Source organism: Gossypium raimondii, chromosome 6 (assembly GCF_025698545.1).
Source record: "Gossypium raimondii isolate GPD5lz chromosome 6, ASM2569854v1, whole genome shotgun sequence".
NCBI lineage: Eukaryota > Viridiplantae > Streptophyta > Magnoliopsida > Malvales > Malvaceae > Gossypium > Gossypium raimondii.
Genome location: NC_068570.1, coordinates 23,725,459 through 23,753,352, shown reverse-complemented (window position 1 = coordinate 23,753,352; position 27,894 = coordinate 23,725,459). Strand labels below are relative to the sequence as shown.

The 27,894-nt window shown below is 35.1% G+C and overlaps 1 protein-coding gene across 1 annotated transcript; it reads left to right on the top strand.

Annotated features, from left to right (window-relative positions):
- Window positions 1–22,361: 22,361 nt before the first annotated feature.
- LOC105772757 (BTB/POZ domain-containing protein NPY1) lies at window positions 22,362–27,523 on the top strand. The gene is made up of 4 exons (XM_012594191.2): window positions 22,362–23,289; window positions 24,841–24,910; window positions 25,269–26,435; window positions 26,741–27,523. Exons 1-4 carry the CDS (start codon window positions 23,228–23,230, stop codon window positions 27,266–27,268), a joined length of 1,827 nt encoding a protein of 608 aa, XP_012449645.1. The 5' UTR covers window positions 22,362–23,227; the 3' UTR covers window positions 27,269–27,523.
- The last annotated feature ends 371 nt before the right edge of the window (window positions 27,524–27,894 follow it).

The window sequence follows — 27,894 nt, the reverse complement described above, 5'->3', positions numbered from 1 at the left end:
ATTTACCGATCACAAGAGTTTGAAGTATCTGATGTCACAAAAAGATCTAAATTTAAGATAGTGAAGATGGCTTGAACTGTTGAAAGATTATGAACTAATTATTGATTATTATTCTGGTAAAGCGAATGTAGTTGCGGATGTTTTAAGTAGAAAATATTTGTTTTCTTTGCGAGAGATAATACGCGATTAACCTTGTCTCATGATGGTTAGATATTAGCTGAATTAAAAGCTAAATCGATGTTTCTTCAGCAAATTTGTGAAGCTCAGAAATGTAATAATGAATTGCAAGCTAAAAGGGTACAGTGTGAGTCGACTACTGATTCAGAGTTTCAGATCGGATCCAATTATTGTTTGTTGTTCCAAGGTAGAGTTTGTGTGCCAAAAAATACAGAACTTATACGAAAAATTCTACAGGAAGCTCATAATGGCAGCTTATCTGTTCATTCTGGGAGTAACAAAATGTACAGTGATTTGAGACAGATGTACAGGTGGTCGTGTATTAAACGCGACATTTCTGATTTTGTGTCCAGATGTTTGATTTGTCAACAGGTTAAAGCCAAACATCAAGTACCTTTAGCACTATTACAGCAGTGATGATACCAGAGTGGAAATAAGATAGAGTTACGATGGATTTCATATCGGGATTACCTCTATCTCCGAAAAAGAAAGATGCTATCTAGGTCATTGTTGATCATTTGAAGAAGTCCGCACATTTTATTTCGGTGCGTACAGATTTTTTTCTTGATAGGCTAGCTGAATTGTATGTTTCCGAGATCGTCAGATTGCTCGGGGTGTTAGTCTCTATTATTTCGAATAGAGACCCGCGTTTTACATCACGATTTTGGAAGAAGTTACAAGAATCTTTGGGTACGTGGTTCCATTTTAGCACTGCATTTCACCCTCAAACCGATGGTCAGTCTCAGAGAGTGATTCAGATTCTCGAAGATAGGCTTCGTTGTTGTATATTAGAGTTTGAAGGTAATTGGAAAAATATTTACTCTAACAGCCTAATTTTCAGTGGTGTCGAAAATAGTGATTCGAGATCGCTAAATTTGACTGGTGAGTTTTAAAATTTAATAAATAAATACGTATTAGTCAAGTGTGATTATAGAAGAATTTTGGATTAGTGAATTTTGTGATTTAAAAAGGAATTAATAAGTAAATTGGGTCAAAAACGAGGTATCGAAACCTCAAACTCATAAACCAAGCCATAAATATTTTTAGAAATATTTATAGAGTGTCATTGAGTTGGTATTAAAGTTTCGTTAGAAAATTCTAACGTTTGGATGGTCAATTAATTAAAAAGGACTAAATTGAGAACAGTGCAAAATTTGTTAAATTATGATTAAATAGCTTAAGTGACTAATTTTGAGGGATTTAAAAGGCAATTAGGCCCAAATTATATGGGCTGGATGGTTTGGGCAAGAAAATCAGCAAGAAAATAAGGAGAAACAAGGGCAAAATTGGAAATTTTGCAAATTAAACATATAAAACAAAGACAAAATTGAAAAATCTAGAGATTTCTTCATAATTCATCAGCAAAAACGCCATAAGAGATCTGAAACAAGCTATTTTCTCATATTTTTATACCATGTGAGTTCAATTCTTACTTTTTCTTTGAAATTTTTATGTTTTGTGACATTTACAACTAGGTCCAACTATTGAATTCATTAGTTTTTATTCCATGGGTGATTTTTAAGTTACCATGAAGAAGTGCTGGAATTTTAAGATGAATTATCATATATTTGAAGCTTTAATTTCATTATATTATGATTTTATTAAGTGATTTTATGAGAAAATGATTTTAGGACCTAATTGTGAAAAAGCTCGAATTGGGGTTTTTACTGAAATTATAAATATCAAAGGTTGTATAATAGCCTAAAATGATTAGATAAAGTGTTATTTGAGGAAGAATTAGTTTAATTAAAGTGTTAATTGAGTATGGACTAAATTGTAAAAACTATAAATTTTGGGATAAAAGTGTAATTACAACTCCTACAAATTGGCCCAGGTAAGTTCATACGGCTGAACTTTTATGTTTAATTGTTAATGTGGGAATGATTTAATGTATTAATTCGTGTATTGTTGTTGAATTATTATTATTGTAAAAATGTGAAAATCAAATTGTAAGTTCAAATTAAGGGATACACAGGATTGAGTATGTACGTTTAGTAACCAGTGAGGAATTAACGAATAAGTCCATGGTGGATCCATAGCAAAGTGTGGAACGTAGGTATGGTAATTCAGTAAATAAAACCATACTGAGTTGTGGAACGTAGGTATGGTAATTCAATAAAGAAAATCATACTGAGTTGTGGAACGTAGGTATGGTATTTCAGTCACAAAAACCATACTGAGTTGTGAAAAGTAGGTATAGTATTTCAGTGAAGAAAACCATACTGAGTTATAGCATTGTAAAAGATTCAAACAAATCGTGGCACCGGGCAAACGATGTACTCAAATCCGTAAGACGATCCTTAATTTGACAAGTATTTGTAAGTGCAATTGAAGCTAAATGCTGGAATATAAGTTGATATCTGATATTGAGCTCGATTGACTAAATTCATTGTTTGAGATTGTGGTTGGCAGGAAATGTTGTATTATACTTGTTTATTATAATTGTTAGTGAAATTTTGGTGAGATTTTATTATGAGCCTATGAACTTACTAAGCTTTTGTAAGCTTACTTGTGTGTGTTTGTTGTTTCTTGAAGATTGACGTGAATATATGTTCGGAGTATCTACGTCAAGGATCACACTATCCAGATTTACTCCAATAGATTTTGCTAAACAACTTTTTGATTTATATGGCATGTATAGGGGTTGAAGTAATAAAGTAATAGTATGAATGATTAAGTATGCAAAGTAAATTTGAATATGATGGTTGAGGTAAATATTGAAATATACATGTTTTAGCTTGAGATGGTTGATTGTGTTTAAGTCCGGTAATGCCTCGTACCCTGTTCCGGCATCGGACACGAGTAAGGGGTGTTACATTTACTGTTAGTTGAATTCGCATATAACAATAGTTTTCAGTCGAGTATAAAGATGGCACCGTATGAAGCTTTATATGGTCGTAAATGCCGAACTCCATTGTACTAAACCGAGCTTAGTGAGAAAAAGATACACTAGGTTGATTTGATCCGAGAGACCGAAGAGAAAGTGAAAGTGATTCGTGACAGTTTGAAAGCAGCTTCAGATCGACAGAAATCGTATGCGGATTTGAAACATAAAGATATTGAATTTCAGATTGGCGACAAAGTGTTTCTGAAAGTATCGCCTTGAAAAAGAATTCTCCAATTTGGTCGCAAAGGAAAGTTGAGTCCACGGGCCGTTCGAGATTATCGAGAGAATATGGTCAGTGGCATATGGACTTGATTTACCGTCAGAACTTGAGAAGATTCATAATGTGTTTCATGTATGTATGTTATGACGGTACCGGTCGGACCCTTCGTATATAATTTCTCCGACAGAGACTGAGATTCAACTCGACATGTCGTATAATGAAGAACTGATCAAAATTTTGGCACGAGAGATTAAAGAGTTAAGAAACAAAAGTATAGCTTTAAGGTTTTTTGGCATCTTCACGAGATTGAGTAGGCTACTTGGGAACCCGAGGAAGCTATGAAAAAATAATACCCTAACCTATTTTCTGGTAAGATTTTCAAGGACGAAAACTCCAAAGAGGGAAGAGTTGTAACAACCCGTTTTTAGTGAAATCGGAACAGTGGATTCAGGACGAAAAATCAAAAGTCAAAAAAAATATTTTAATATTATTTTGTGATCTACAGCATGATAGAATTATTGTATAAAATCTTCGTTAAGAAATTTTACCGTTTGTATGCTCAATTTGTAAAAAAGGACTAAATCGCGTAAAGTGCGAAAGTTGCATTCTATTAGTTAAAGGTGTTAAACAGCTATAGAACCTTAAAATGGAAGTCCTTGCATGGTAATTAGACCATTAAATGAGTTAGTGGATGTGCATGGCTTGGTAATTGAGTAAATTTTAAAGTTAGGCAAGAGTAAAAAGGTAATTAGGTAATTAAAGATAAAAAAATTAAATAAAACACAAATGGTCATCTCTTTCATTATTGCATTCATCAAAATTACAGAAAATAATGGCCATTTGAGAGCTTGAATTTTTCAACCACAAAATCCTTTGCATGTAAGTGATCCTTTGTCTCGTTTTTGTTGATTTTTATGTTTTTGAAATCGTTGTAGCTTAACCTAGCTAACAAGGGGGCTAATTTGAAAAACTATTGAATAGCTTGAGTTTTTCCATTGATGAATTGTTAAGGTTTTGAAGTTTAATGGAAGAAAATGAATCTTGGTTGTTAAATAAACAACTTTTGTTAAGTGAGTTTTGTTGAAATTGTCAATTAGGGGTTAATTTGTGAAATATGTAAATTATGTGATAAATGTGTGAATTTGTGGAACATATGGGCTGCTATAAGCACATAAAAAATTTGGCTAGGCTTAGGTGTGGTTGAAATTGCATGAATTTCATTTTACGAGCCTAGAGACTAAATTGTAAAGAAGTCAAAAGTATAGGGGCAAAATGGTAATTTTTTCCATAACATGAATTTTGGTTAATTTGAATGGAATGATGCTTAAATTAGTTAAATTTGATTATATAGATCAAGAAAAGTAACATTTGAAATTAAATCGGGGAAAGGATAAAGTCGTGGACTAAACGATCGTATTTTCGTCGTACGAGTTTAAGGTAAGTTCGTGTAATTAAATTGCGTATTTATATGCTTTAATTGAAATATATGTATGTGAATGGTTTAATTATTATGTATAATTATCGAGCGCATAACCGACGACATATAAAGAATATCGAACCCCGTTTGAACCTTAAGAATTCGTAGGAAATGAATGACATGTCGTTAGGGTTACTGATTCTAGCTCTTATGAGCTTACTGATACTCAGCTCGTATGAGCTTACCGTTATTCAGCTCAGAGAAGCTTACCGTTTATCACTCATATGAGTACACATGTATAGGAATTGATGGATTACAGTTCAGTACACCTTGTGTGTACCACCCACGAATCTAACGATATTCTAAGTGGTTTAACGGGCATAATGTTATTACTAGATTATACAAGTTCGATACGAACTAGGATAGGTATTTACATGGAAATGATCTATGTATGATATACGGATACACGGTATAGATGCTATATGTGCATGGAATTTAATAATTGTTAAATTTATACATAATACTTGGTTTTTATATGAATACATGGCTAACTTGGTAAATGGTTATGTGATCGGCTTTGGCCAAATTGAATTATCTTATGATTTGGGTTACTTACCTAAATTTAGGGTTAAATGGTAAGTTTAATTCTGTGTTATACGAACTTACTAAGCTTAATTGCTTACTCTGTTTATTTTTCCGTGTTTTGTAGTGTTTCGGAAGCTCGTTCAGATTGGAAGTTGTCAGAGATCGCATCACACTATCAAACATTATTTTGGTACTTTTGACTTTATATTTTGGGTTAAATGGCATGTATAGATATTTTTGGCTAATGGAAGCCTATATGTCTAGTTGTGTTTTAGCCATTTGATTTGGCTTGTTTTGTGGACATATCTTTTGAATTGTAAATATGTAAATAGCCTTATAGTATATGATGTATGGTATCTATGTAAATGACTTGGTTGTGAATTGGTATTTTGGGTACCAAATGGTTGATATTTATAAGTGGCATACATGTTAAGTTTTTGGCACAAAGATTGCATATATGTGTTTGACCAATTAGGTATATTTAGAGACATAGTTTGCATGATTATGAGTGGCCATTTGAGGAGCCTATATGTATCATGATGGTATGTGATATTATTGCATGTTATAAACTTGACATTGGTTAGTTTTGAATGCCTATTCAAGTCATGGTTATATGCATATTGATGTGTGTAGGTTGGTACCAATTTGGGTGAGAAATATGGCTTGGAAAATGACCTATTTTTTCCACACGGGCAGAGACACGGTCATGTGTCTTAGCCGTGTGTAACACATGGCCAGGTGACATGGCCGTGTGTCCCCTGTAACTTCCTTAGAAATCAAGTCGGTAACCCATACATGACCTAGCTAGCACGGGCATGTGGCTTGGCCGTTTGGCATAAGTCAGTATACCCTTCAGTTTTTACACGACCTGGCACATGAGCGTGTGAGGCTATTTCGAAGGGTACATGGCCTGACACACGGGTGTGTCTCTTTGTCGTGTGGGACACATGGCCTGGCCACACGGGCGTGTGTCCCCTGCACTTGAAAATTTTCCTTGTTTTTCCTAAAAATTCCTTGAGTACTTGGTTTAGTCCCGAACCATTTTTAATGTTTATTTTAGGCCTAGAGGGCTCGTATTAAAGACTATATGAATGATTTTGAATGGTTTTTGTAATTAGAAATGAATATGAAATGTATGATTGTTTGATTTATAAGTGCGGTAATGCTCCATAACCCTGTTCCAGTGTCGGATACGGGTTAGGGGTGTTACAATAACAAGGCCTTTTTTATTTCTAATTAAGATTCCTGAGATCGATCTATTTGATTTTTGATAAAATGAGGCATCAAAATTTGCTTTAACGTTTTCACCATTTGGCAGCTCCCATTTGCTTGCTCTTGGGTTTTGCATTGGTACTGTTATATCTTCCAATTTCTCCGTTTTTAAAATATAAGCATTGATAAATGCTAATAATTCATGCATACTTTTCCTTGCACCCTCATGATATATTTTGTTTTGATTGTGCCATAGTGCCTGATAGATAATAGTTGTTTTTTTGCACATAGATCGAATGTTGTTTACAAATTCCCTTGCTAACTAAAATTTCCAATTTTTCTCTCCATTTGTAGTTGAGAATGCCACACAGAGTCCCTGCAGGATTTGCCACGTGAATGGCCATTCACGAAACAAGTGCTCTACTGATTCCTCCTGAAATTGGCAGACAGGACAAAGGTTTTCTACTGTAATATTTCTTGTTTGTAAAATTTTTAAAGTAGGCAGATATCTATTAGCTATTTTCTACATTGCAATTTTGATTTTGCTTGTAATTTTTAAATTCCACTACTTTGTATAGAAGGCTTTTAGTGTTGTAAAATGTGTTGTACAATTGTCTCCTAAGAAACCCAAGTCCTCTTCACAAGCCATTTGTATCCACTTTTTAACCCTATATATTCTAGTATTGTCTCCACACCACACCACTTCATCTGTCTGTGCAATATTAGAGAGCGAGATTGTCAATATCTTTTTCACTTGTTCTTCATCAAATAATGACCTTAATACATCAGAATTTCCAGGTAATGGTGTCTGTATCTATTAAGTCTAAAATAGTCGTGTAATTTATGTTGATGTTCTAATCTTGCACTATCTCTTAACTTGGTCTGACAGTCAAGAATCATTCAGAGATTAATTGTTGTTACATTGCCAACTCTCCAACATGTGTCTTGCTTCAGTAGTCTTTGGGCACTTTATATATTACGCTAGGTATAAGATGGGTAAGAACCCAAACTTGCATTCATAAAATCTCCCATTGGGAAATATTTTACCTTTACAACTCTTGTTAAAAAACTGTTGGGTTTTGCAATTAATCTCTAACCTTGTTTCGTTAAAAAGGCCACATTGAATTTGGTTAACTCCCTAAATCCTAGCTCCCATTGCATTTTTTATCTGCACATCAAACTCCACTAGCACCAATGTATGCTTTTATTCGTTAAAAAAGCCACATTGAATTTGGTTAACTCCCTAAATCCTAGCCCCCATTGCATTTTTTATCTGCACATCAAACTCTACTGGCACCAATGTATGCATTTATTCGTTTTCTCATTACACCACCAAAATCTACTTATTACTTTTTTCTAAATTACAATATAAAAATCCTGGCAAAAGAAAGCACTGCATTGCATAAATCGAAATTGCCTATAAAATCAACTTAATAAATACTTCCTTTCCATCTAATGATAGTTGACGTATACTATAATTTTCTATCCTTTTGATAAACCTCTCCTTAATATTAATGAATGCATCATTCTTTCTTTGCCTTACCATTGTGGTTAATCTAAGATACTTTTCTGGATTGCTTGACACTCGCACTCCAAGTATGTTCTCAACTAGTTCTCTTATTTCCTGAGACTCCTTCATACTCTGACACTACTACTTTCATGGCATTGGATCCTTCCACATTTGCTTCGCCAAACAGTATACTATCATCTGCAAAAAACAAATGTGTTAATGATAAACTACTTCTCCCCACTCTTGTGCCATGAATTAATCCATCTCGTCTAGCCATATTAAGTAGACTAGAGAATCCCTCTGCACAAATTATGAATAAATATGGACTTAATGAATCCCTTTGCCTCAAACCCTATGTAAGCCTAAACTCCTCACCCTAAATTCTATTGAACATCACCAAGTAAGATATTGTACTTACGCAATTCATCACTAGAGAAGTCCATTCGTTGTTGAAACCTAATCGAAGCATCGTCTTTTCAAGAAAGATCCATTCCACTCTGTCATAGGCCTTTGCTCATGTCTAACTTTAGAGCAAAAGAGCCATTAGAACTTTCCTTCCTTTTTCTGAAAGAGTGCAATATTTCATATGCAATAAGTATGTTATCTGTAATCTGCCTCACCGATACAAATGCTCTTTGAGTTTTATCAATACACAAATTAAGTACCCATCTAAATCTATTAATCGCCACTTTAGAAATAATCTTATAGATAACATTGCAAAGACTAATTGGTCTAAAATTAAGCCATGTTTATTGGCGTATTGGTTTTTGGGATCAACACTATATTTTTTCAGTTGATAGCGTCAATTTCTCTTCTTCCATTCAACACATCCATGCAATATTGAGATATATTTCTTACTATTATATGCCAATAATTTTTAAAAAATAATGACGAAAAATCGTCCTTACCTGATGCTTTTGGAAGAGCCACACTCTTTACTGCTTCTAGAATTTCCTTTGCTTTAAACTCAATTGTCAATTCTTCATTCAAATTTTTAAAAATGCAAGGTTGAATCCCAGATAAAACATGCTCGTAGTCCCTCATAGATGTCAATCTAAATAAATCTTTAAAATAATCTGTCGCGATTCCAACCATTTTCTTTTCTCTAGTTATCCAACCTCCGTTCTTATCCTGCAACCCCCTGATGGTATTTCTTTTCATGTAGTAGGATGTAAAATTATGAAGAAAAAAAACATATTTCGTTCTCTAAATTAGAGCTAGTTTGATCTTACTCACTACTCCCAAAATATCTCCTCCTTATCTGTTTCTATATTTAACGTCAATTTAACCTCTGTTAATTCAGCTAAAATGTAGTCATCAGGATCTGTCAAATTCAACTCACTTAATCACACATTTAGTGTTAACTTTATGCAATCCCTATCCATTTGATTCACTTTTGCCCATTAACTTAGATCCTAGTTCATGTAGCTTTGTAGGAACATCCTTGTTATTTGAGTCCTAAAAACTCTATATTTGATGCTCAAATGTTTCTTCAAGTACCCAGTTTGCATTAAAATGGGATTAAGACTGTTTCCTTAACAATTGACATATATTACTTCCAATCGCATCAATCAATACTGGACAATGATTGGAAAAACAATGCGGGAGATATTTAACTGTATAGCCCGAGAATAGATCCCACCAATTTGAATTGGTCACCGATCGATCTAGTCGTTCTCGTATATTATTTATCAGTAGCCTACCTCTCTCCTATGTAAACAACTGTCCTAAGAACCCCAAATCACTAAGATGACATTCCTCCAAAACTCCCTGAAAAGTTAGCATTTGTCTCTCATCTCGAGGGTTTCCCCCTCTTTTCTCAAACGAATACATTATTTCATTAAAATCTCTCATTACTAACCACGAAAATGTATTATTTCTGCTCAAATACCGTAACAGGTTCTATGATTTTACCCTTTGAAATTCCACTGGGGATTCATAAAATCCCATGAGCCTTCATGATATCGTTCCATCCCCATTATTTATTTCAACATCAACATGCGATGAAGAGAAAATCCTTAAACTAACATTACATTCGTTCATCCAAACCAGTGATAAATCTTCTCTTGAGCCAAAAGCTTCCACATTGATGCTATTCACAAATATGCATTTCTTTCGTACTCGTTTTATTCGTTTTGCACTAATCCTTGTTTCTATGAGAAATAACAGTTAAGGCTAAATTTGTCTCAATTTGTTCTTGAGATGCTTAATTGCCCGTGGCCGCCCTAGGTCACAAACATTCCAGCTTAATATTTTCATTACGATCGACTGGTCTGCTTAATAATAGTCGTTGATATTTCATTAGATACTCCCAATTCCATTGAATCATTATCGCCTAAAATAGTTGGAATCATCTGATGTATGCGTTGTCTTTTCTTGCTGTAAATGATCTTAATACGGCTATCATCCATGTCCAAGCCTAGTTCCATATACCCATTTAAGCCCGACCCAGATTCAATAAGCTGCGATAGTCCTTGTTTAATCAAATATCAACTTTGGTTGATGAAGTTAAATAATCTCATGTTTTCCTTCCCCTCACCAGATAAGAATGAAGAGTTTGGATGTCCACAAAACTCCTCTCATCTCTTCCCTCGTCTAAATCCATCCTTACCTTATTGTCATCCTCACTGTTGTCATGTAGCCACCTGCTTGCCATCGATGGCACCCTCCTTAATGGTGCTTTCAAGGATATGTCCCATCCAAACACCACCTCCTGTGATCTTAATGTTAATTGAACCGGGTAAAAACCTTTACCGTGACCCAACTTTCCACACAGAAAACAAAATAATATGATTTTTTTCATATTGAAACAAGGCACCAATTGATATATTTTGATCTAAGGCTATTCATTTATTCCTTTTCAAAGGAAGTTGAACATCTAGCTTTACTATTATGCGCATAAATCTCTTAATGCCATTTGTTACTAAAGCAACATCATATTCTAGGAACTGATCGGTGAAATTTCCAAATTGTTGTGCCATTCCCTCTTACATAAACCCCATTGACAAATTATGAACTTGAACCCAAAACTCAGTAAAAACTAGAGGGACTTGTAACGGGTCTTCTCCCTTTTCTAATCGATGAAATACAATGAGATGCCTACTGAAGAACCTAAGCATACCTTTAAGTACTCTCTTCAGATCTATCCCTTAATAAAAACAAAACAAACCTTTTTTTCTCCAATATCTGTAATGGACACCCCTCCTAACAGATGCAAAAAATCTGTCAATATTTTTCTCATTGCCAAAAAATGGACCACGTTGCCTGTTAAAACTCGCCCTACTAGGCATAGACTATAATCTTCCTCAACCACATCTGCATTTCCATAGGCATGTAATGACTCTTCTTCCTCATCAACTATGTTAAGATTTACCAATTCTTCCTCCATATTTCTCGCTTAAAGAAACACCTTAGATCTCGTAATTAAAACGAACAAAATAGAATCCTTAGCTATGGAAAAAAAAGCACTATAAAAGCATACAGAGAAAAACGTGCTACGGAAGTAGACTCTATTATATAAAAAACTATTTATTGTTAAACTAACAAATTAACACAATTTTTAATATTTGCACATTATTGTATTATTATATATACACTATTACAAAATTATAAAATGGGTTGGCCCAGGTGGACCTTTCTATTTTAAATGAGTTTAATTTTGTTGTACAATCTCAATTTTGAGTCTCGCATTATTGTTTAAAACCTTCAATATTTTGAGTAGATATTGAATTTGAACAAATAATAAATAAGTCTAATTGAAATAATATATTTTCATTCTATTTTATCTTTTATAATTAAATTTTTAGGTTGGGCGACTCATTTTATAATTGAATTTCTATAACAACTATTCTTTCGTAATTAATTAGTGTAAAACATTTGATTTTAGGGTTGTTATGTTACATTTCGAATAAGATTATTGTGTTTGGATTTCAACATTTCGACCATCCCGTAATCTCACATTACGACTACCTTGTAATACAAGGTGTAATCTTATTACAATTTCTTTCTTTAAGTAATATAAGATCACAAGCGAAATATGAATTTTAAGACAAAATTATCCTTAATTTTTAAATCAATAATAAAGAAGTCTACAAATTTAATGTTTGAATTTTATTCAAAATTTATGCAAATTCCGGTGGGATGCTTGAAATGGATGATGACCTATCTTCCAATTATTCAAATTTTATGTTGTATTTCTATTAATTGTTTTTTTTTTGCAATTTAAAGTAGATATATATATACACATATGTATAAACCATTAACTATGTTTTCTATCCAAACAATAAATATAACTATGGATGTGAAACTTTTGATTAAAAATGTTATTTTCTACTCCTACTAGTACAAAATAATTAATATGATAAAATAATGTGTAATAAAATGAATTTATTAAGTTATTTTAATATTATAAAAATTTGAGACTAAAAACATAGAAAGAAGTGAATTTGTAAAACAAAAATTTTATAACAAGGATAATATAGTAAAATTAACTTTTATGTAATTTTATATTCCGTTAACCAAACACTGAATCATACATTTCAGTCAAATGAATTAAATAAGGTAATTTCACGTCCCACCCATAATCTTATGTTCTGTAATTCTTTTACAAAATTGTAATTTAAGATTCGACGAATCAAATGCCCTCTATAAATTTAAAGATAGTTTTGCCCATTTTATTCTAATTTGAAAATTCCATTCGGTTAATTTGAATATAAATTTAAACCTACTTCAATCTTAATATTAAAAAGTAACCATTTAACATGTCTCATCTAAATTTGAAAATGATTCAATCTTAAAATAATTTAATTTTGATACCTCAATTAATAAATACAAATGACTTGAAAATAACATTAAAAAATTAAAACTGAAATTCGTCAATTTCACATAAAGTCAAAGTAGTAGATATTTCAATGGGTATATCGTTTTGTTGTATTATTAGTACGTACTATTATCCATATATATTGATACACCATTTGGTAGTTTTAAATATTCTTCATTTATAATATATATACACAAATATATCTTAATTAAATATTAAAAATCTTATTTTATCAATATTAAAGGCAAAAGGTAGAGTGCCTTGGGCAATTTACCAAAAAAAGTTAAATCTTTTTTAAATTTACTGAAATAGGCCCGATATTTTATTATTTACCGGAATGGGCCCCTTTCCCCTAAATTGCGTCCAGGTCAGTGCGATGTCAGGGGATGTGTCAGCAAAGTGCGGCCACGTCAGCGCGCTTTGATGACGTGGCAACAAAGCGCGGCCTTGAGAGCACGATTTGTTGCCACGTCAGTAAAGCGCTCTGATGTGGCCGCGCAATTTAGACCGCGCGTGAACAGTGAAACGGTCAAAAATTTGACCGTTGCCCCCCCAACGGTAAAAAAAAACCTATAAATACCCCCACCCCTTTTTCTTTCACAAACAAATCCTCTCTCAAATTTCCTCTCAATTTCCTCTAAATTTCCTTCCAAATTTCTCTCAAATTCATATTTAATCTCAATTAGCTCTCAATTTCCTTTTAAATTTCTCTTAAATCCCTATTTTTAAATAATTTTAAAAAATTTTGATTTTTTTGAAACCGAAAAAAATTACTCTTAAATCCCTAATTTTTAAACCGAAAAAATTTGTATGATTTCAGTAATGGACGGAGGATTTACTTGTCTCGATAAGCACCACATATCCATGGAACAAATGAAGATGGTAAGTGTTAAATTTAATTTTTAAATATTATTTAAGATTTTTTTTATTTATGCATTTTTAGATAATTATTAATTTATTATTTGTTATAAAAGTCTGTAGATCGGGTATTGGAATGCAATATCCGGAATATGCATGCTCCTCCATCACCATTGGTAGAGAACTACCTGCGAGAAGCGAGTTTTTGGCACGTGGCGACAGTAGGCCAGGGATGCAAGGTGGACCCGAAACTAATCAGTGCGTTGATTGAGAGGTGGAGACCCGAAACGCACACATTCAATCTTCCATGTGGAGAGTGCACTGTCACTTTGGAAGACGTCAGCCTGCAATTGGGATTGCCGGTGGACGGGTACCCAATCACGAGGTCTGCCCAATCTAGCGATTGGCCAGCAGTGTGCTACGAGCTTTTGGGCTCTATTCCGAAAAAAATGGACTGAGGTAAGATCGAGATAGGCTGGTTGCGAGAGACATTCCCTGATCTGGATGAAGATTCAATCGAAATAGAAAGAATCTGATATGCTCGGGCATACATTCTTCAATTAATTGGAGGTTATCTGATGCCGAACTTGTCACGGAGTCGCATACATCTAAGATGGCTACTGAAACTCGTTGATTTTAAAGCAGCCGGTGAATTGAGTTGGGGGTCTGTCGTCTTGGCCATATTATATCGGGAGATGTGCGGGGCGACGCGACCGAGGAGAGCAAAAATTGGAGGTTGCCTGTCACTACTGCAGTCATAGACACAGTTTCGCTTTCCATTTCTACGTCCTCAAGTGGACCACCCATATACATTCCCACTCATAACGAGGTAAATTTTATATTAGATTTTACAATTATTATGTAGATATTTAAAAATAAAAGTATGCTAAAAGTTTATTTAATTAGGTGGAAACATCCGGCAAGTCATGCTCGATTACCTACCGAACTTGAAGATATACGGCTTCTATTAGACCAACAGTCGGAAGCACATGTAAGTATTAAATAAATTTGATATTTCCATCATTCGCTAGTCGATTGGTAATTAGTATTTAGTATTTAGTATTATGTATATAACTAATATTTCTATAATGTTCATATAGTTTCAATGGACACCATACGAGGATCCGGCAATTTGGGCAGTAATTCTGGATGAGTTCTTACAAAATCGAAACGCTTGGCATGTGAAAGTCGCGTTGATCAACTACGCGAACTTGGAGCCGTACCAGTCAGACAGAGTGCTATGACAGTTTGGACGTAGACAACCGATTCTCGTGGAACCTGAGGTGTTTGACGATCAACACAAAATTGACCTTCGACAATTGAATACGGATTGGCCGAGATACTGGTCCGAGTACATGGAAATGTGGGAAGATTGGTATGAATATATACCTACTCGGGAACCAATCATAAAATCGAAGTTAGCGTGCATGCCGGAATACATGTCATGGTTTAGGATCCATGGCAAGCCGTATTTACTGACGTCAGAAGAGAGGCAGCAGCAAATACGTGTCCAAATAGAAAGGCGCAGGCCTCTAAATCCAAGACGAGGAAACGACGACGCTGGCCCCTCAACGAGGCCCAGACATTCACCCGGCCCATCATTAGCAGCCATGCAATCACCAGGCCCAACGAGAGCACCGACAAATCACCCGACCCAGCAGTTCAACCGATGATACCCACGCAATCGCCTTTTCAGATGATGCCAGGTGCGTTTCCAAGCCTTTTTATGTATCCTAACCCTTATATGTATCTTTTTCCGAGTCCTATGGCAGTTGGAGCCAATGGCCCGGTTTAGCTCCATTTCGTGTTACGCCGAGTGGACCGCCGATGTATAGGCCAACGGCGCATGAGAGATCGCAAGAGGGGCCGTCGGAGAGCTCTTCTTTTTACCAATCCCCACCACTGTATGGGTTTCAAACACCGTCGTCGTTAGTGATGCAAACACCTCTACATTCACTATTCTTTCAAGGTGGATCATCGTCCCAACTTCGATAACCAGATGCCCTACCGGAAGAACCAGAATCCCCGCTGGAAGAACCACAACCGCCGTCGGAAGCTGGCACTGAATTCGGTGGGCACGGAGATTGATTTTTGTATTTAAATTTATTTGTACAAATATTTTGAATATTTTGATATCATTTGATGTAATAAAATAGAAATTTTTTGAGTTATTACTAAAAAACCCTAAACTAATTTATTAAAAATTTATAAATTTATAATTTATAATTAAATGCATAATTTAATTAACAAACCATAAACCCTTAAACTAAAAATCCTAACCCTAATCCTAACCCTTCACTTAAAAACCCTAACCCTTAAATCAAAAAGGGTAACACTTAACTTAAAAACCCTAAACTCTAAACTTAAAAAACATCAAACCCTAAACTTAAAAACTCTAACCCTTAACTTAAAAACCACAAACCCTAAACCTAAAAACACTAAACCCTAAACTTAAAAACCACAAACCTTAAACCTAAAAACCCTAAACCCTAAACTTAAAAACCACAAAGCCTAAACCTAAAAACCATAAACCATAAACCCTAAACTTAAAAACCATAAACCCTAAAACCTTAACTTTAAAACCCTAACCCTTAAGTTAAATATAATTTGATAATTCTACTAACCATTAATATAATTATTAGTTAATATTTTTACATTCACATAATGTTAGATTTGATAAAATGTTTTGACTGGTACTAACAATTAATAATTTGATAATTTTACAAACAATTAATACAATTATCAATAAATAATTGAAAAAATATAATTTATTTACAATTACATTCAACTATTCCGATTAGGGCATGATCGACTTGTATGGCATGGATTCCTATACCATCCGCACAACTTCTGTTGACTGTCTATTTCTCGGATATCCATATTGTTACGTATTCTAGTCGAGCAAGGTCGACCCTTTAGTTTACGACGCAATTCTCTATCCGGTAACAGCTTAAAAGGAGCAAGAGATACGGGCGGCCACTTACGTTCATCTGGGACCGGTGGGAAAACGTGTCTCCAGACGCTGTACATGTTTTCTAATTTGTACACTTCGTCCACATAGCTCATCGGATCTAGACGGAGATTCTAACAAGTTGCAATAACATGAGCGCAGGGATAACGAAGTGCATCAAACATCCCATAGTCACAAGTCCTATTTCGAAAGTGTACACGATATTGCCCACCAACAACACATTGGTGCGGTCTGTCAAACTCTGTCACGCGAAACCATAAATTGTCTTGATTGCGACACACTGTGTGCATGGTGTTTGCCCTCGCCTTAGCCTTGTTAATTTCTTGAACTACCTTACTGCACCATACATGGCTTCCCTGCATCTGGCCTGCATAACTTACTGCTCGCTTTGGAAACAGTGCCGCCAAACGAAAATATGTATCTCGCACAACCGATATTATCGGTAGATGGCGCATTCCTTTAAGAACAGAATTTATGCATTCATCCAGGTTCGACGTCATATGGCCATATCGTAGGCCGCCGTCGTATGCTTGTGCCCACTGTTCGAAACGTATGTTACAAAGGCAGTCTGCCCTTATCCGTTAATTGAACGTAAAATTGTCAACATCTCGTGAAAACGGTCTTTATTTATTTCATACCCTGCCAATATAAGTTCATAGCGAATATTACATACCACTTCTACCAATAAAACTAATTCAAATTGACAAACAAAATAACACAGATATAGACTAAATACCAATGTTGGTCACTTGTCGTCGTTCGCTCTTAGATGGATATTGCCTGTAGTAGTTCGAAGCAACGTGTCTTAGGCAATATCTATGGTGTGTGCGCTGCCATAAGCTTCCATGTCGATCAAATGCAGCTAGTATATCAACGCTCCGATCTGAAATAACACAGATATCAGGTTAGGGGCACACATGCCTCCTTAACCTAGAGAGAAAGAAATCCCAGTCATCAGACGACTCTCCCGGTGTTATTGAAAATGCAATTAGAAGAATTCTCCCATTGCCATCCTGTGCCACTGCAAGCAATAGCCGATGAGTATACCTACCGAACATAAAGGTACCGTCAATTTGTACCAATGGCTTGCAGTATGGAAATGTGTCTCGGTATTACTTAAAGGTCCAAAACAGGCGTTTGAACACTTGACATCCACGTAGCAATCGGCCGTTGTAGTACGCATGTTCCGTTTCAAGGTCTATGATGGCACCTGGGACGTATCTCTCTAGCACCTAACACCACTGCCATAATTTATTATATAAGGCGTCCCACCCACTATGCATCTTCTCCAACGCCTTTTGCTTAGCTATCCAAGCCTTGCGGTAAGAGGGCGTGTACCCCATTTGGCTACGAATATTGGTAATTAACACCAGCACTGAAGTCTTGGGATCTGCTTTTACCGTGGGCAGTATCAAGCTAGCTAACATAGCTGAATCCATCTTGGGATGATCTTGTGAAACACCTATAAACGGAGCACATTAAGTAATGCAACATTACATAATAAAAGTATTATTCATAAACCGTTAATACTGTATCTGCAGCACATGTATGTGGACCTTTGTACTTTTTAATCTCCCACAACCTTATCCTTTTCCTTAACTAGGCGTAGATTTTTCATGAACATGTGCCGTCTTGCACCGCACACTTCGCCTCAAACTTATCAGATTTGGATTTAACGACGTGGTAGTTAACGCCGTTTTTGATGCTATGTTATTTCAAAGCACCAATAAAACTATCCTTGTTGGTAAACTGATTACCAACTTCAAATTCACCCAAATCTACCCCCGAACTTGTACGATCACGCAACCGGTGTGGTAGATCTAAAAACTCTAACGCATCATCTGCAGACAGATCGACATTATGCATGTGGACTGGAGGTGAATATGCTCTGAATCATGGATTTTCTTCTTCATTTGTACTCCTTTCAGCATATTTAGGTTCTGTTGGAATAGGCTCCGGTTCAGAAAATAAGCCAACTTCTGCACCATCGGGCTCGGGCTCTCGAGGTGGATCCACATCGGAGTCATTTTCTAACCCACAATCATCTGCAGTGTATGAGGTCCCCTCACCGGTTGACGTCGTAGAAAGTACATCATCCTTTCTTCTAGGCATTTCATAACATCCCTAATTGGATGTAGATTGCCACCCACTAGAACTTGATGTCGTTTCCCAGTACGTATTTCCAGCATCAAACATCGAGCCACTGACGTACATGTCCCATCAACCGACAGAGTGTCTTGTAGGGGATATGCATTCGACACCGCTACCAAACATGGGCTGTTCCGTATTTTGTAACCCGCTAACCGAGTGTCGGCCAGAGGTCGTGTATACATCTCGAACACCGGTCGCAAGTACATCATTAGGCGATGTAAATTGTACATATAACTCAATATAAGGTGCTCCACTAGCAATATGAGTCTGCACTATTGCCTCCAAGCTACGAGCACCTTTTATGTCAAACGAGTCATATGTCACCGGATCAACAGAAGAACAAAATCGATACGTGATGGACAGAACTTTCATTAGCGTCGTTCCGAAAATTTTACGCCTAATTCTTTTACGAAGTTCTGTCAAATCTATGTTCTGGTTAACAACCAGTCGCACCGTATTCTTTGACAAAAAAATAACACCATTCTCGGTGTGGCAAACCTCACCATCGTAGTAAATAACAGCACTAATACGTTCACTCATATTTGAAACTCTAACCTTTTTAGCCTCTCTAAATTGTTTCTACTGTGACTTATTCATTCTGAGAACATTTTTTGCCTCATTTGTAGCCTCAGCCCAAACATGCTACTGTAGCAAAAGTGCATCCACGTAGGCACGATTTCACAAATTCTTCTCATAAAGCATCTTGCTAGAAGTGATTTTATACTATTTGCTCAGAAACGTCAACTCGAAATTATTTCTTCTAGGACCAACTGTAGCAAAAGCGCATCCACAAAGGAGCGATTTCAGAAATTCTTCTCAAATAGCATACTGCTTGAAGCGTTTTTTTATACTATTTACTCAGAAACGTCAACTCGAAATAATTTTTTCAGGACCTACTATAGCAAAAGCACGTCCACGTGGGCTCGATTTCATAAATTCTTCTCATAAAGCATCCTGGTAGAATCGATTTTATACTATTTGCTCAGAAACGTCAACTCGAAATTATTTCTTCCAAGACCAACTGTAGCAAAAGCGCGTCCAGGAGGGCGCGATTTTACAAATTCTTCGCATATATCATCCTGCTTGAAGCGTTTTTTATACTATTTGCTTAGAAACGTCAACTCAAAATTATTTTCCAGACCTCAGAGCAAAAGCGGCGTACTGCGTGGGCGATCGCAAAAATCCTTCTGATAAAGCATCCTGCTTTGATTTTATCTTAAAAACCCATAAACACGAAACGTAATCCAATTTTGAATAAAATTTAATTAATTTAATTATGAAACCCTAAACCCTAAAATTTAATAAATTTTAATTACAAAACGTAATTTAATTTTAATTAATTAATTAATTTCTCTCTAAAACGCTAAAAATCTGAAAAACCCTAAAAATCTTAACATGGGAAACACGGCGAAATCACGTCCCCAAGGGCGCGCTACGTGGCAGCAAATCGCGTCCACGTCAGCGCGCTTTGATGACATGGACACAAATCGCGCTTTGTTGCCACGTTAGCATCGTGCGCTGACGTTGAAGCGATTTGCTGATATATCCCCTGATTTCGCGCTTACGTAGACGCGATTTAGGGGAAAAGGGCTCATTCCGGTAAATAATAAAATACCGGGCCTATTTTAATAAATTTAAAAAAATTGGTTTTTTTAGTATTTTGCCCGAGTGCCTTAACCTCTAAAATGGTAAATTTCCAGTATAATCTCTTTAAAATTAGTAAATAAAAAAATTAATATAACAATAAAATTACATATTTACCTTTTTAAAATTTATTATTATAACAAATATAAATTGAAATGGATCGAAACAAAACAAAACGATTAAAATACATCAAAATTTTCACCGAAATGAAATTTAAATTATTTTATATTAATATAAAATCAGAATAAATCATACCAATTAATATGACAGCTGCTTTAAAGTTAACTTTGGTGCCAGCTACTCCTTCCCAAACTAGTGTAAGACAGGAGAAGATAACAAGATCTTGGATTATCCATTATCATGATGCCACGTATGCTATGTAAGGCCTTAATTACACGTGTTAAAACTTGATTGCGAGACACATAGCGACCAAGCTAATACTTCATTCACAGGAATATCCCGGACCGAAGCGTAAGAAAATAATAATAATAGTAGTAATAATAAAAAGAAAAAGCTAACGTACAAAAGTAAAAAAGACAAGCTACGTGTCAAATTCAAAAAAAAAAAAAGGCAAAGCAAAGCACGCACGAAAGAGGAAGCGCGTAAGAGTAAGCACAGGGTGGCAAGAGAAAGTAAATAAAAGAGGATAAAGAGGGCAACGCCGTAAAACAAAAAGGTGGCGTGCTTTTACGGCATTATAAAAAGTCTTTCAAATCCACTCTGTACCATTGACATTTTTATTTATTTATTTTGTGGTTTACTTTATTAAACGCCCCCAATTATGCTTCAAATTTTAAATTGGTTCTTAAATTTCATAATGTTCAAACTAAATATTTAAAATATTAATATCGTATCAATTGAATCCTTCCGTTAATCTAAAGTTCAGTTAGATTTGGTTGATTTTCTTTTATGAATTTTTGAACCTCCATAATATTTCAATTTGATTATCTATTTTTCCATTTTATTTTTGGGCATTGGGTTTTTACTTTATTTTAATAAAATGAGCAGAATAAAATTTCAAAGTTTTTCATAAAAGTTTTCAAGCATATGAAAAATAATCAAGGACTCTTATACGATTTTTTAAGAAATACATTTTAATATAATGTTTTTCACTATTTTAAATATAAAAGATTTATTTTTAAATCTTAAAAAAGTAAATTTAATTATAAATTAAATAAAATATAGAATTCGGTTCAGTTCAATAAATTGTAGTTGAGTCTTAGCTTGATTGGCGTTAACATTGTTGTCATTACAGGAGGATGTAGGTTTGAGCGTGCGGAAGCACATTTATCCTTCTATTTAAGGATTGGGAGAGATTATGAATAATTTTAAGTATTGTACTAAAAAAAAGTTGTGGTTCTTAAACTTGTGAACCTAAACTGTTGAAATACAATCGGTTTGGATTGATTTTTAATTTCTCAATTTTTTTTGCTCATGCTAGTAGCCATGAGCTCGGATGTTAAATGTCAACACAAAATTGACACGTAACATGTTTAAAACATATTGATTAAGTTATAAATATTACATACTTATGTCCAAAAAAATTGCATACTTATTGTATGAAAAACTTAAAATTGATGTATTAAAAGAGGAAATAATTTTCTAAATTCTAATAACACTTTATTATAATTTAATTTACGTATTTTAAATATTATATATGTAAAATCAGAATTCACATTTGATCTCTACATTGATATAACGCTTTATACAAAAAGAATTCAACTAAAATATTTTGAAATTGAAGAGTTAATTTAAAATTTGAGTGATAATTTAGGGACGTTGGCGGCAATTAAACCACGTTTACATAAAGGGTTTTGAAGAGAGTAATAATTAAAGGGCATTAAATGGGGGAAACAAGTGCATCTAAAAGAGAAGATGATCACCATACATCACGTACACTGATATATACATATAGGTGTGTGCAGTGTTGTATATATTATTATGCATATATCAGTCTTTATCATCGTATAACAAAAAAAGTGAGAAAAGGAGAGCAATAAGGAAAGAGAATGAATCATCGATATCTGCGCCTTTAGGCAGAGGAGGAGTTAGAGAAAGATCTTTTGATATCAGCAAATCAAGCTGATTTAAAAGCAAAGGCGGCGAGAATTCTATTGATATGATGTATCCAATATTAACAACCCCATCATACACACACATATGACTCTTTCTTTACCTTTGGCCTTTTCTCTCCTACCATCTTTTCTTGCTTTTTTCTTCCCTCTATAAACCCATAAATTTACTATCTTCCCTTTGCTTGTCTTTTTTGGGATTTTAATCCTTCTTGTATTTCTGGTTTTTGGTTATTGGTTTTTGTTAGTGAACTTTGTTTGGCAATTAAGATTAAAGCTTCATCAATGTCTTCCTAAAATGTGGCAGCTGAGAAATGGGATGAGAACAGCCTGGAAGAAGATAAGGAAGATAGGAATGTTGATGTTTCTGTTGTTGTCTCAGTCCAATGGTTATTAGATATTCTCCTTGGCTACTTGGTGTTGATTTTGCTTGTTATCTTCAGAATTTTAAGTACATAAATTAGTTATTTTTAGGTCACAAAATTTTCTTTGGAAAAAAAGAGAGGCTATTTCTTTGCCTCTGGTTTTATTCAGCTGATAGATATAGACAGGGAAAGAAAGGAACGTTCTCGTTGGTACATGGTATGGCTAATAGCTTCACAGCCACAAGGAATTTAGGTCAGCTTGTCGTGTTTTTTTAAAGGGATTTTATCCTATTCTTTTTCTCTTTTGTGAACATATTTTCTGAAGAAAAAAGAGTAAACATGAAGTTTATGAAACTTGGCTCCAAGCCTGACGCCTTCCAAGCTGATGGCAAATGCATCCGGTAAGATGGGTTTCGCTCACATTCTTTTCTTTTCCCGTTTTAAATTGTTCTTTAGCTTTCTGTTATCTCCATTTGATTTGGTTCTGTTTTCCATCGTGGTGTCTGTTCCAGACATGTTTAACTATGTTTGGTGTTTTACTCTAGGTTTGTTCTTATGGTTTCTTAGATGTAAGCTTAACTCTAGCCTTCATTGGTTTTCTACTGAAATATGTATATTTTATCTGATGCATTTGAAAATTTATCTTTGTTTTGTCAACTGATTTTTGCATTGATTGAGGGGTTCTTTTAAAATATACCTTAAGAAATAGAAAACTTTTAGTGGTTAATCATTCCATCGGAAAAGTCACAACTTTAACAAGTAATTGTTCTCTCTTTATTATTATTATTATTATTATTATTATTATTATTATTATTATTATTATTATTTTCCTTTTGATTTCTTTTAGCTTGGTGACAGATTAACCACATGGGTGTTTTCATTGCAATTATTATTCTTTTATTGCTTTGTTTTTGTTTTGGGAGGGGGGGATTGAAGAGTGAAAAAAAAGACAATGGGGTACCTTGAAGGTGGTCCAGCTGTTCAGCCTGTCCTCTTTTTCATGAGTTAGTGGTCCTAATGTGGGAAAGGCATATTGGGAGCAGCAGGCCTTTAATTATGGTTGTAAGAATCTCTACTCGTGTAATCAATAGCATGTTCCACTCAAGGAGGAGTGAGCTTGGATTTTTCTTCATGATAACATGTCCAAAAACCCTCTTCCACTCAGCAAATTCTCATAACTGAATGAGTTTTATCATTTAGTTGCTAAGGTAGAGTAAGTAGGAGTGATCTAGTCTTGTAACCGAATCAATTTGATACTTGAACTTTGCACTATGTGATATGCTTACATTCTTTGACTAGGAGATTAATAAGACCTGATCAATGAAAATTTCTATTTTAAGATGACAACTGATTAAAACCTGAAATTTTATGGATGGTAGTTTTTGTGGAGTTGGACTTTCCCATTTAGTCAGCATTGGCAATGTCGTTAAATGAAATGTAGGCAGATACAGCTCTAGTAAGTTGTGGCCAGAGTCCTTTTATGAAGAGATTTTGTCGGGGTTGTACTTAATCTCTTTGTGCAAAAATGGCAACTGTTATACATGTCTGAGAAATACAAATATTTGACAACTGCATTTTGAGGCTTTCAAGCCATTTCCAGGTTTCTGGTTTATTACGACTGTTATTCGTGTTTGAGAAAGGCGATACTTATACCTAAAAGTCACAAAGCTGGTTTAAGAAAGATAACATGTACTTTCATACAGAGTTTTAAGTTTCAAGTTCATTGACCATAGCTGTTAATTTGATTAACTTGAGGTTAATTTGAAAAGTGAGCTATAACCATGACCCTTTCACCTGAGCCAATGAGTCAAAACGGGCTCTTGCTTTGTTCTTCTTCATTCTATAAGGTTATCATCATCATCATGCTATTATATTCCTCATCAATGCAATATCCTTTTTGCGTGTGTATTTTGGAGGAGAATGGGGTTATCATAAACTATCTCTTGATGCAGGTATGTCACATCTGATCTGGCAACAGATGTCACAATTAATGTCGGCGAAGTTAAATTTTACCTTCACAAGGTATGTTCAATTCATTCTAAGTATTTATACTTCTCCTGTAGGTGTGTGTGTGTTTGTAGATTCTGAACTTTTTACTTATTTTGGTATTTGGTTCATGTTCAAATAGCTTCTTCTAGATTCCAATTTAAATGCATGAAGTTTTAAAATGTACTTAAAGTAACTATTGAATCAATTTTTTCTTCTAGAGATACATTGCTATAAGTGCCACTTTATGGGTAGAAGTGTTGAATTTGTCAAGGTAGCATAATGTGATATTGTGATTATTGCCTCCTATAACTTTGCAAAAGTTACCTCAGATGGCTCTTAACTATAAACTATAATTGTTAATTATGGATGTCACTCTTATGTGGCTTTGCAGTTCCCTCTATTGTCCAAGAGTAGTCGCTTGCGAAAACTAGTGCTGAAAGCCAGTGAAGAGTGCTGTGACGAAATTAATATGGTTGATTTTCCTGGTGGGCCAAAAGCATTTGAAATCTGTGCAAAATTCTGCTATGGGATGACTGTTACTTTAAATGCATACAATGTTGTGGCTGCATGTTGTGCTGCCGAATACCTAGAGATGACTGAGGATGTTGATCGAGGTAACCTAATTTTTAAAATCGAAGTATTTCTTAATTCTAGTATATTCCGTAGCTGGAAAGATTCCATTATTGTTCTACAAACCACCAAGTCTGTTCTACCATGGTCTGAAAACCTGAAGATCGTTGGAAGATGCATTGATTCTATAGCATCTAAAACCTCTTTGGATCCTGCAAAAATTACATGGTCCTACACGTATAACCGGAAGTTGTCAGTGTCTGACAAAACGGCTGGTGATGGTATGAAATTTCGAGAGAAGATCGTATCTGTTCCAAAAGATTGGTGGGTTGAAGATATATGTGAGTTAGACATTGATCTCTACAAGCGAGTCATGACTGCTGTGAAATCAAAGGGAAGAATGGATGGTGTCGCCATTTGTGAGGCACTGAAAACGTACGCTGTTAGATGGTTGCCTGATTCTGTTGATACCTTGGATTCTGACGTACATTCCTGGAGGAACAAATTACTTGTGGAAACAATTGTATGTTTATTGCCTTCGGATAGAGGCGTTGGTTGTTCATGTAGTTTCTTATTGAAGCTGTTGAAAGTTGCCATTCTCGTTGGGGTGGATAATTCCGCAAAGGAAGATCTATTAAAGAGGATAAGTTTAAAGTTGTATGAAGCTTCCGTCAAGGATTTATTAATCCCGGCGCGGCCTCCTCAAACTACATTATATGATATTGAGATGGTTCTCTCTATTGTGAAACGGTATATGTTGCTTAGTCATGATTTAGATGTTGCAAAGAATGAGATGGGATGTACTGATTTAGTTCTAGGGCATGGATCCTTGTTGAGCGTTGGTAAACTGATCGACGAGTACCTTGAAGAAATTGCACGCGACCCAAATCTTTCCCTTGCCAGTTTCATTGACTTGTCTCAGTCTGTACCTGAGTTTGCTAGACCAGTTCATGATGGACTTTATAAAGCCATTGACACATACCTAAAGGTAGGCTTTCAACTATGTGCCAAATTTCGCTCATCTACTCGAATTCTAGAATCATATTTCTCATCATATGCATAGATTCTTTTAGAATGTTTTCTGATGCTCGATGATGGTTTATTTGTACTGCAGCTGCGAGTGTTTATGACCCTGTTACATCATAAATCCTAACTGCTTTGATAGCTTTCGTTATAACTTCATAACCCGAACTGTTGGTTTTTCAAAAGTACCTGCCACTTTTGAATAATGATAACCTGAAACCTTTTCATGAGTGCAGTTAGACAATGTATAACAAGTTATTATGTCTGCAGGAGCATCTGAGCTTGACGAAGGTTGAAAGAAAGAAATTGTGCAGCTTGATGGATGTCAAGAAATTGACGATGGATGCATCTATGCATGCTGCGCAGAATGAGAGGTTTCCACTTCGAGTCGTAGTTCAAGTTCTCTTCTTTGAGCAGGTTAGGTCTGTGGCTGGAGTTCAACGACTTCGCGATACTTCCCATTCCACGACCAACACTGATGAAGAATCGGAGAAGACTGCAGCTGAAGATTGCAACTCCCTTGAGAAACAAATGAGTCGGATTAAGATAAAAGAGGACGCATTTCAGGAAAAATGTGAATTGGCCAAGCAGAGTAGCAAAAACAGTAAAAGCGGCATCCAGCTACTGCCATCTCGATCGAGAAGAATGTTTGACAAGTTGTGGGGTTTCGGAAAAGGGCATGCAGATAACAGAAGTTCCGAGACCTCTGCAAGTTCGCAAAGCCCAACTTCGATGGTTCCAGGGGATACCAAGTCTTCCGGTTCATCTTCGAGAAACAGGAGACACTCTATATCCTAGAGAGAAATGATCGAGGTTAATGAGATTCATAAACAGTTGAAGGAAAAGATTCAAACTGTTGAGTGTAAAAAGTTGTAGGATTTTGTTGTAGTTGATGATGAAGGTTCTTCTCATATGTGAAGTATTCAAAAATAGGGTCAGGTGCTTTTCGTTCTAACATCTTATTCAATTGTATGATCATCCATGTAGTTAATTGGAGGATTACATTTCCTTTGAACTTTTTGAAATTGGATTCCTTGTGATGTATTTTTCTTACATTCAAGTTCAGTGGGTAGAGCAAGATTTTACATTGTAAAACTAAACCACTAAAATGCTTGGTTCATGAAAGTGTTTGGCTTCCCTGAAAATGCAAGAAATGGTAAGAAACTATCCATGAAATTTCCTTCTGCATTTCATCACACGTTCAGAAAGCTACCACTTTGAAAGTGACAATAGTAAGCTTCCAGAAATTTCTCAACAACTGACTATATACATACACACCATTATACTTCATGTAGAAGAAATAAAAAGCTGTTCAAAGCAGTAGTACATTCACATAACCATATCTAAACCTCTTGGTTAGTCTTTTTTATCTTGATAAGCCTAGATAGTGAATACAAATTATATGATCTTAAGGGTTCTTAAGT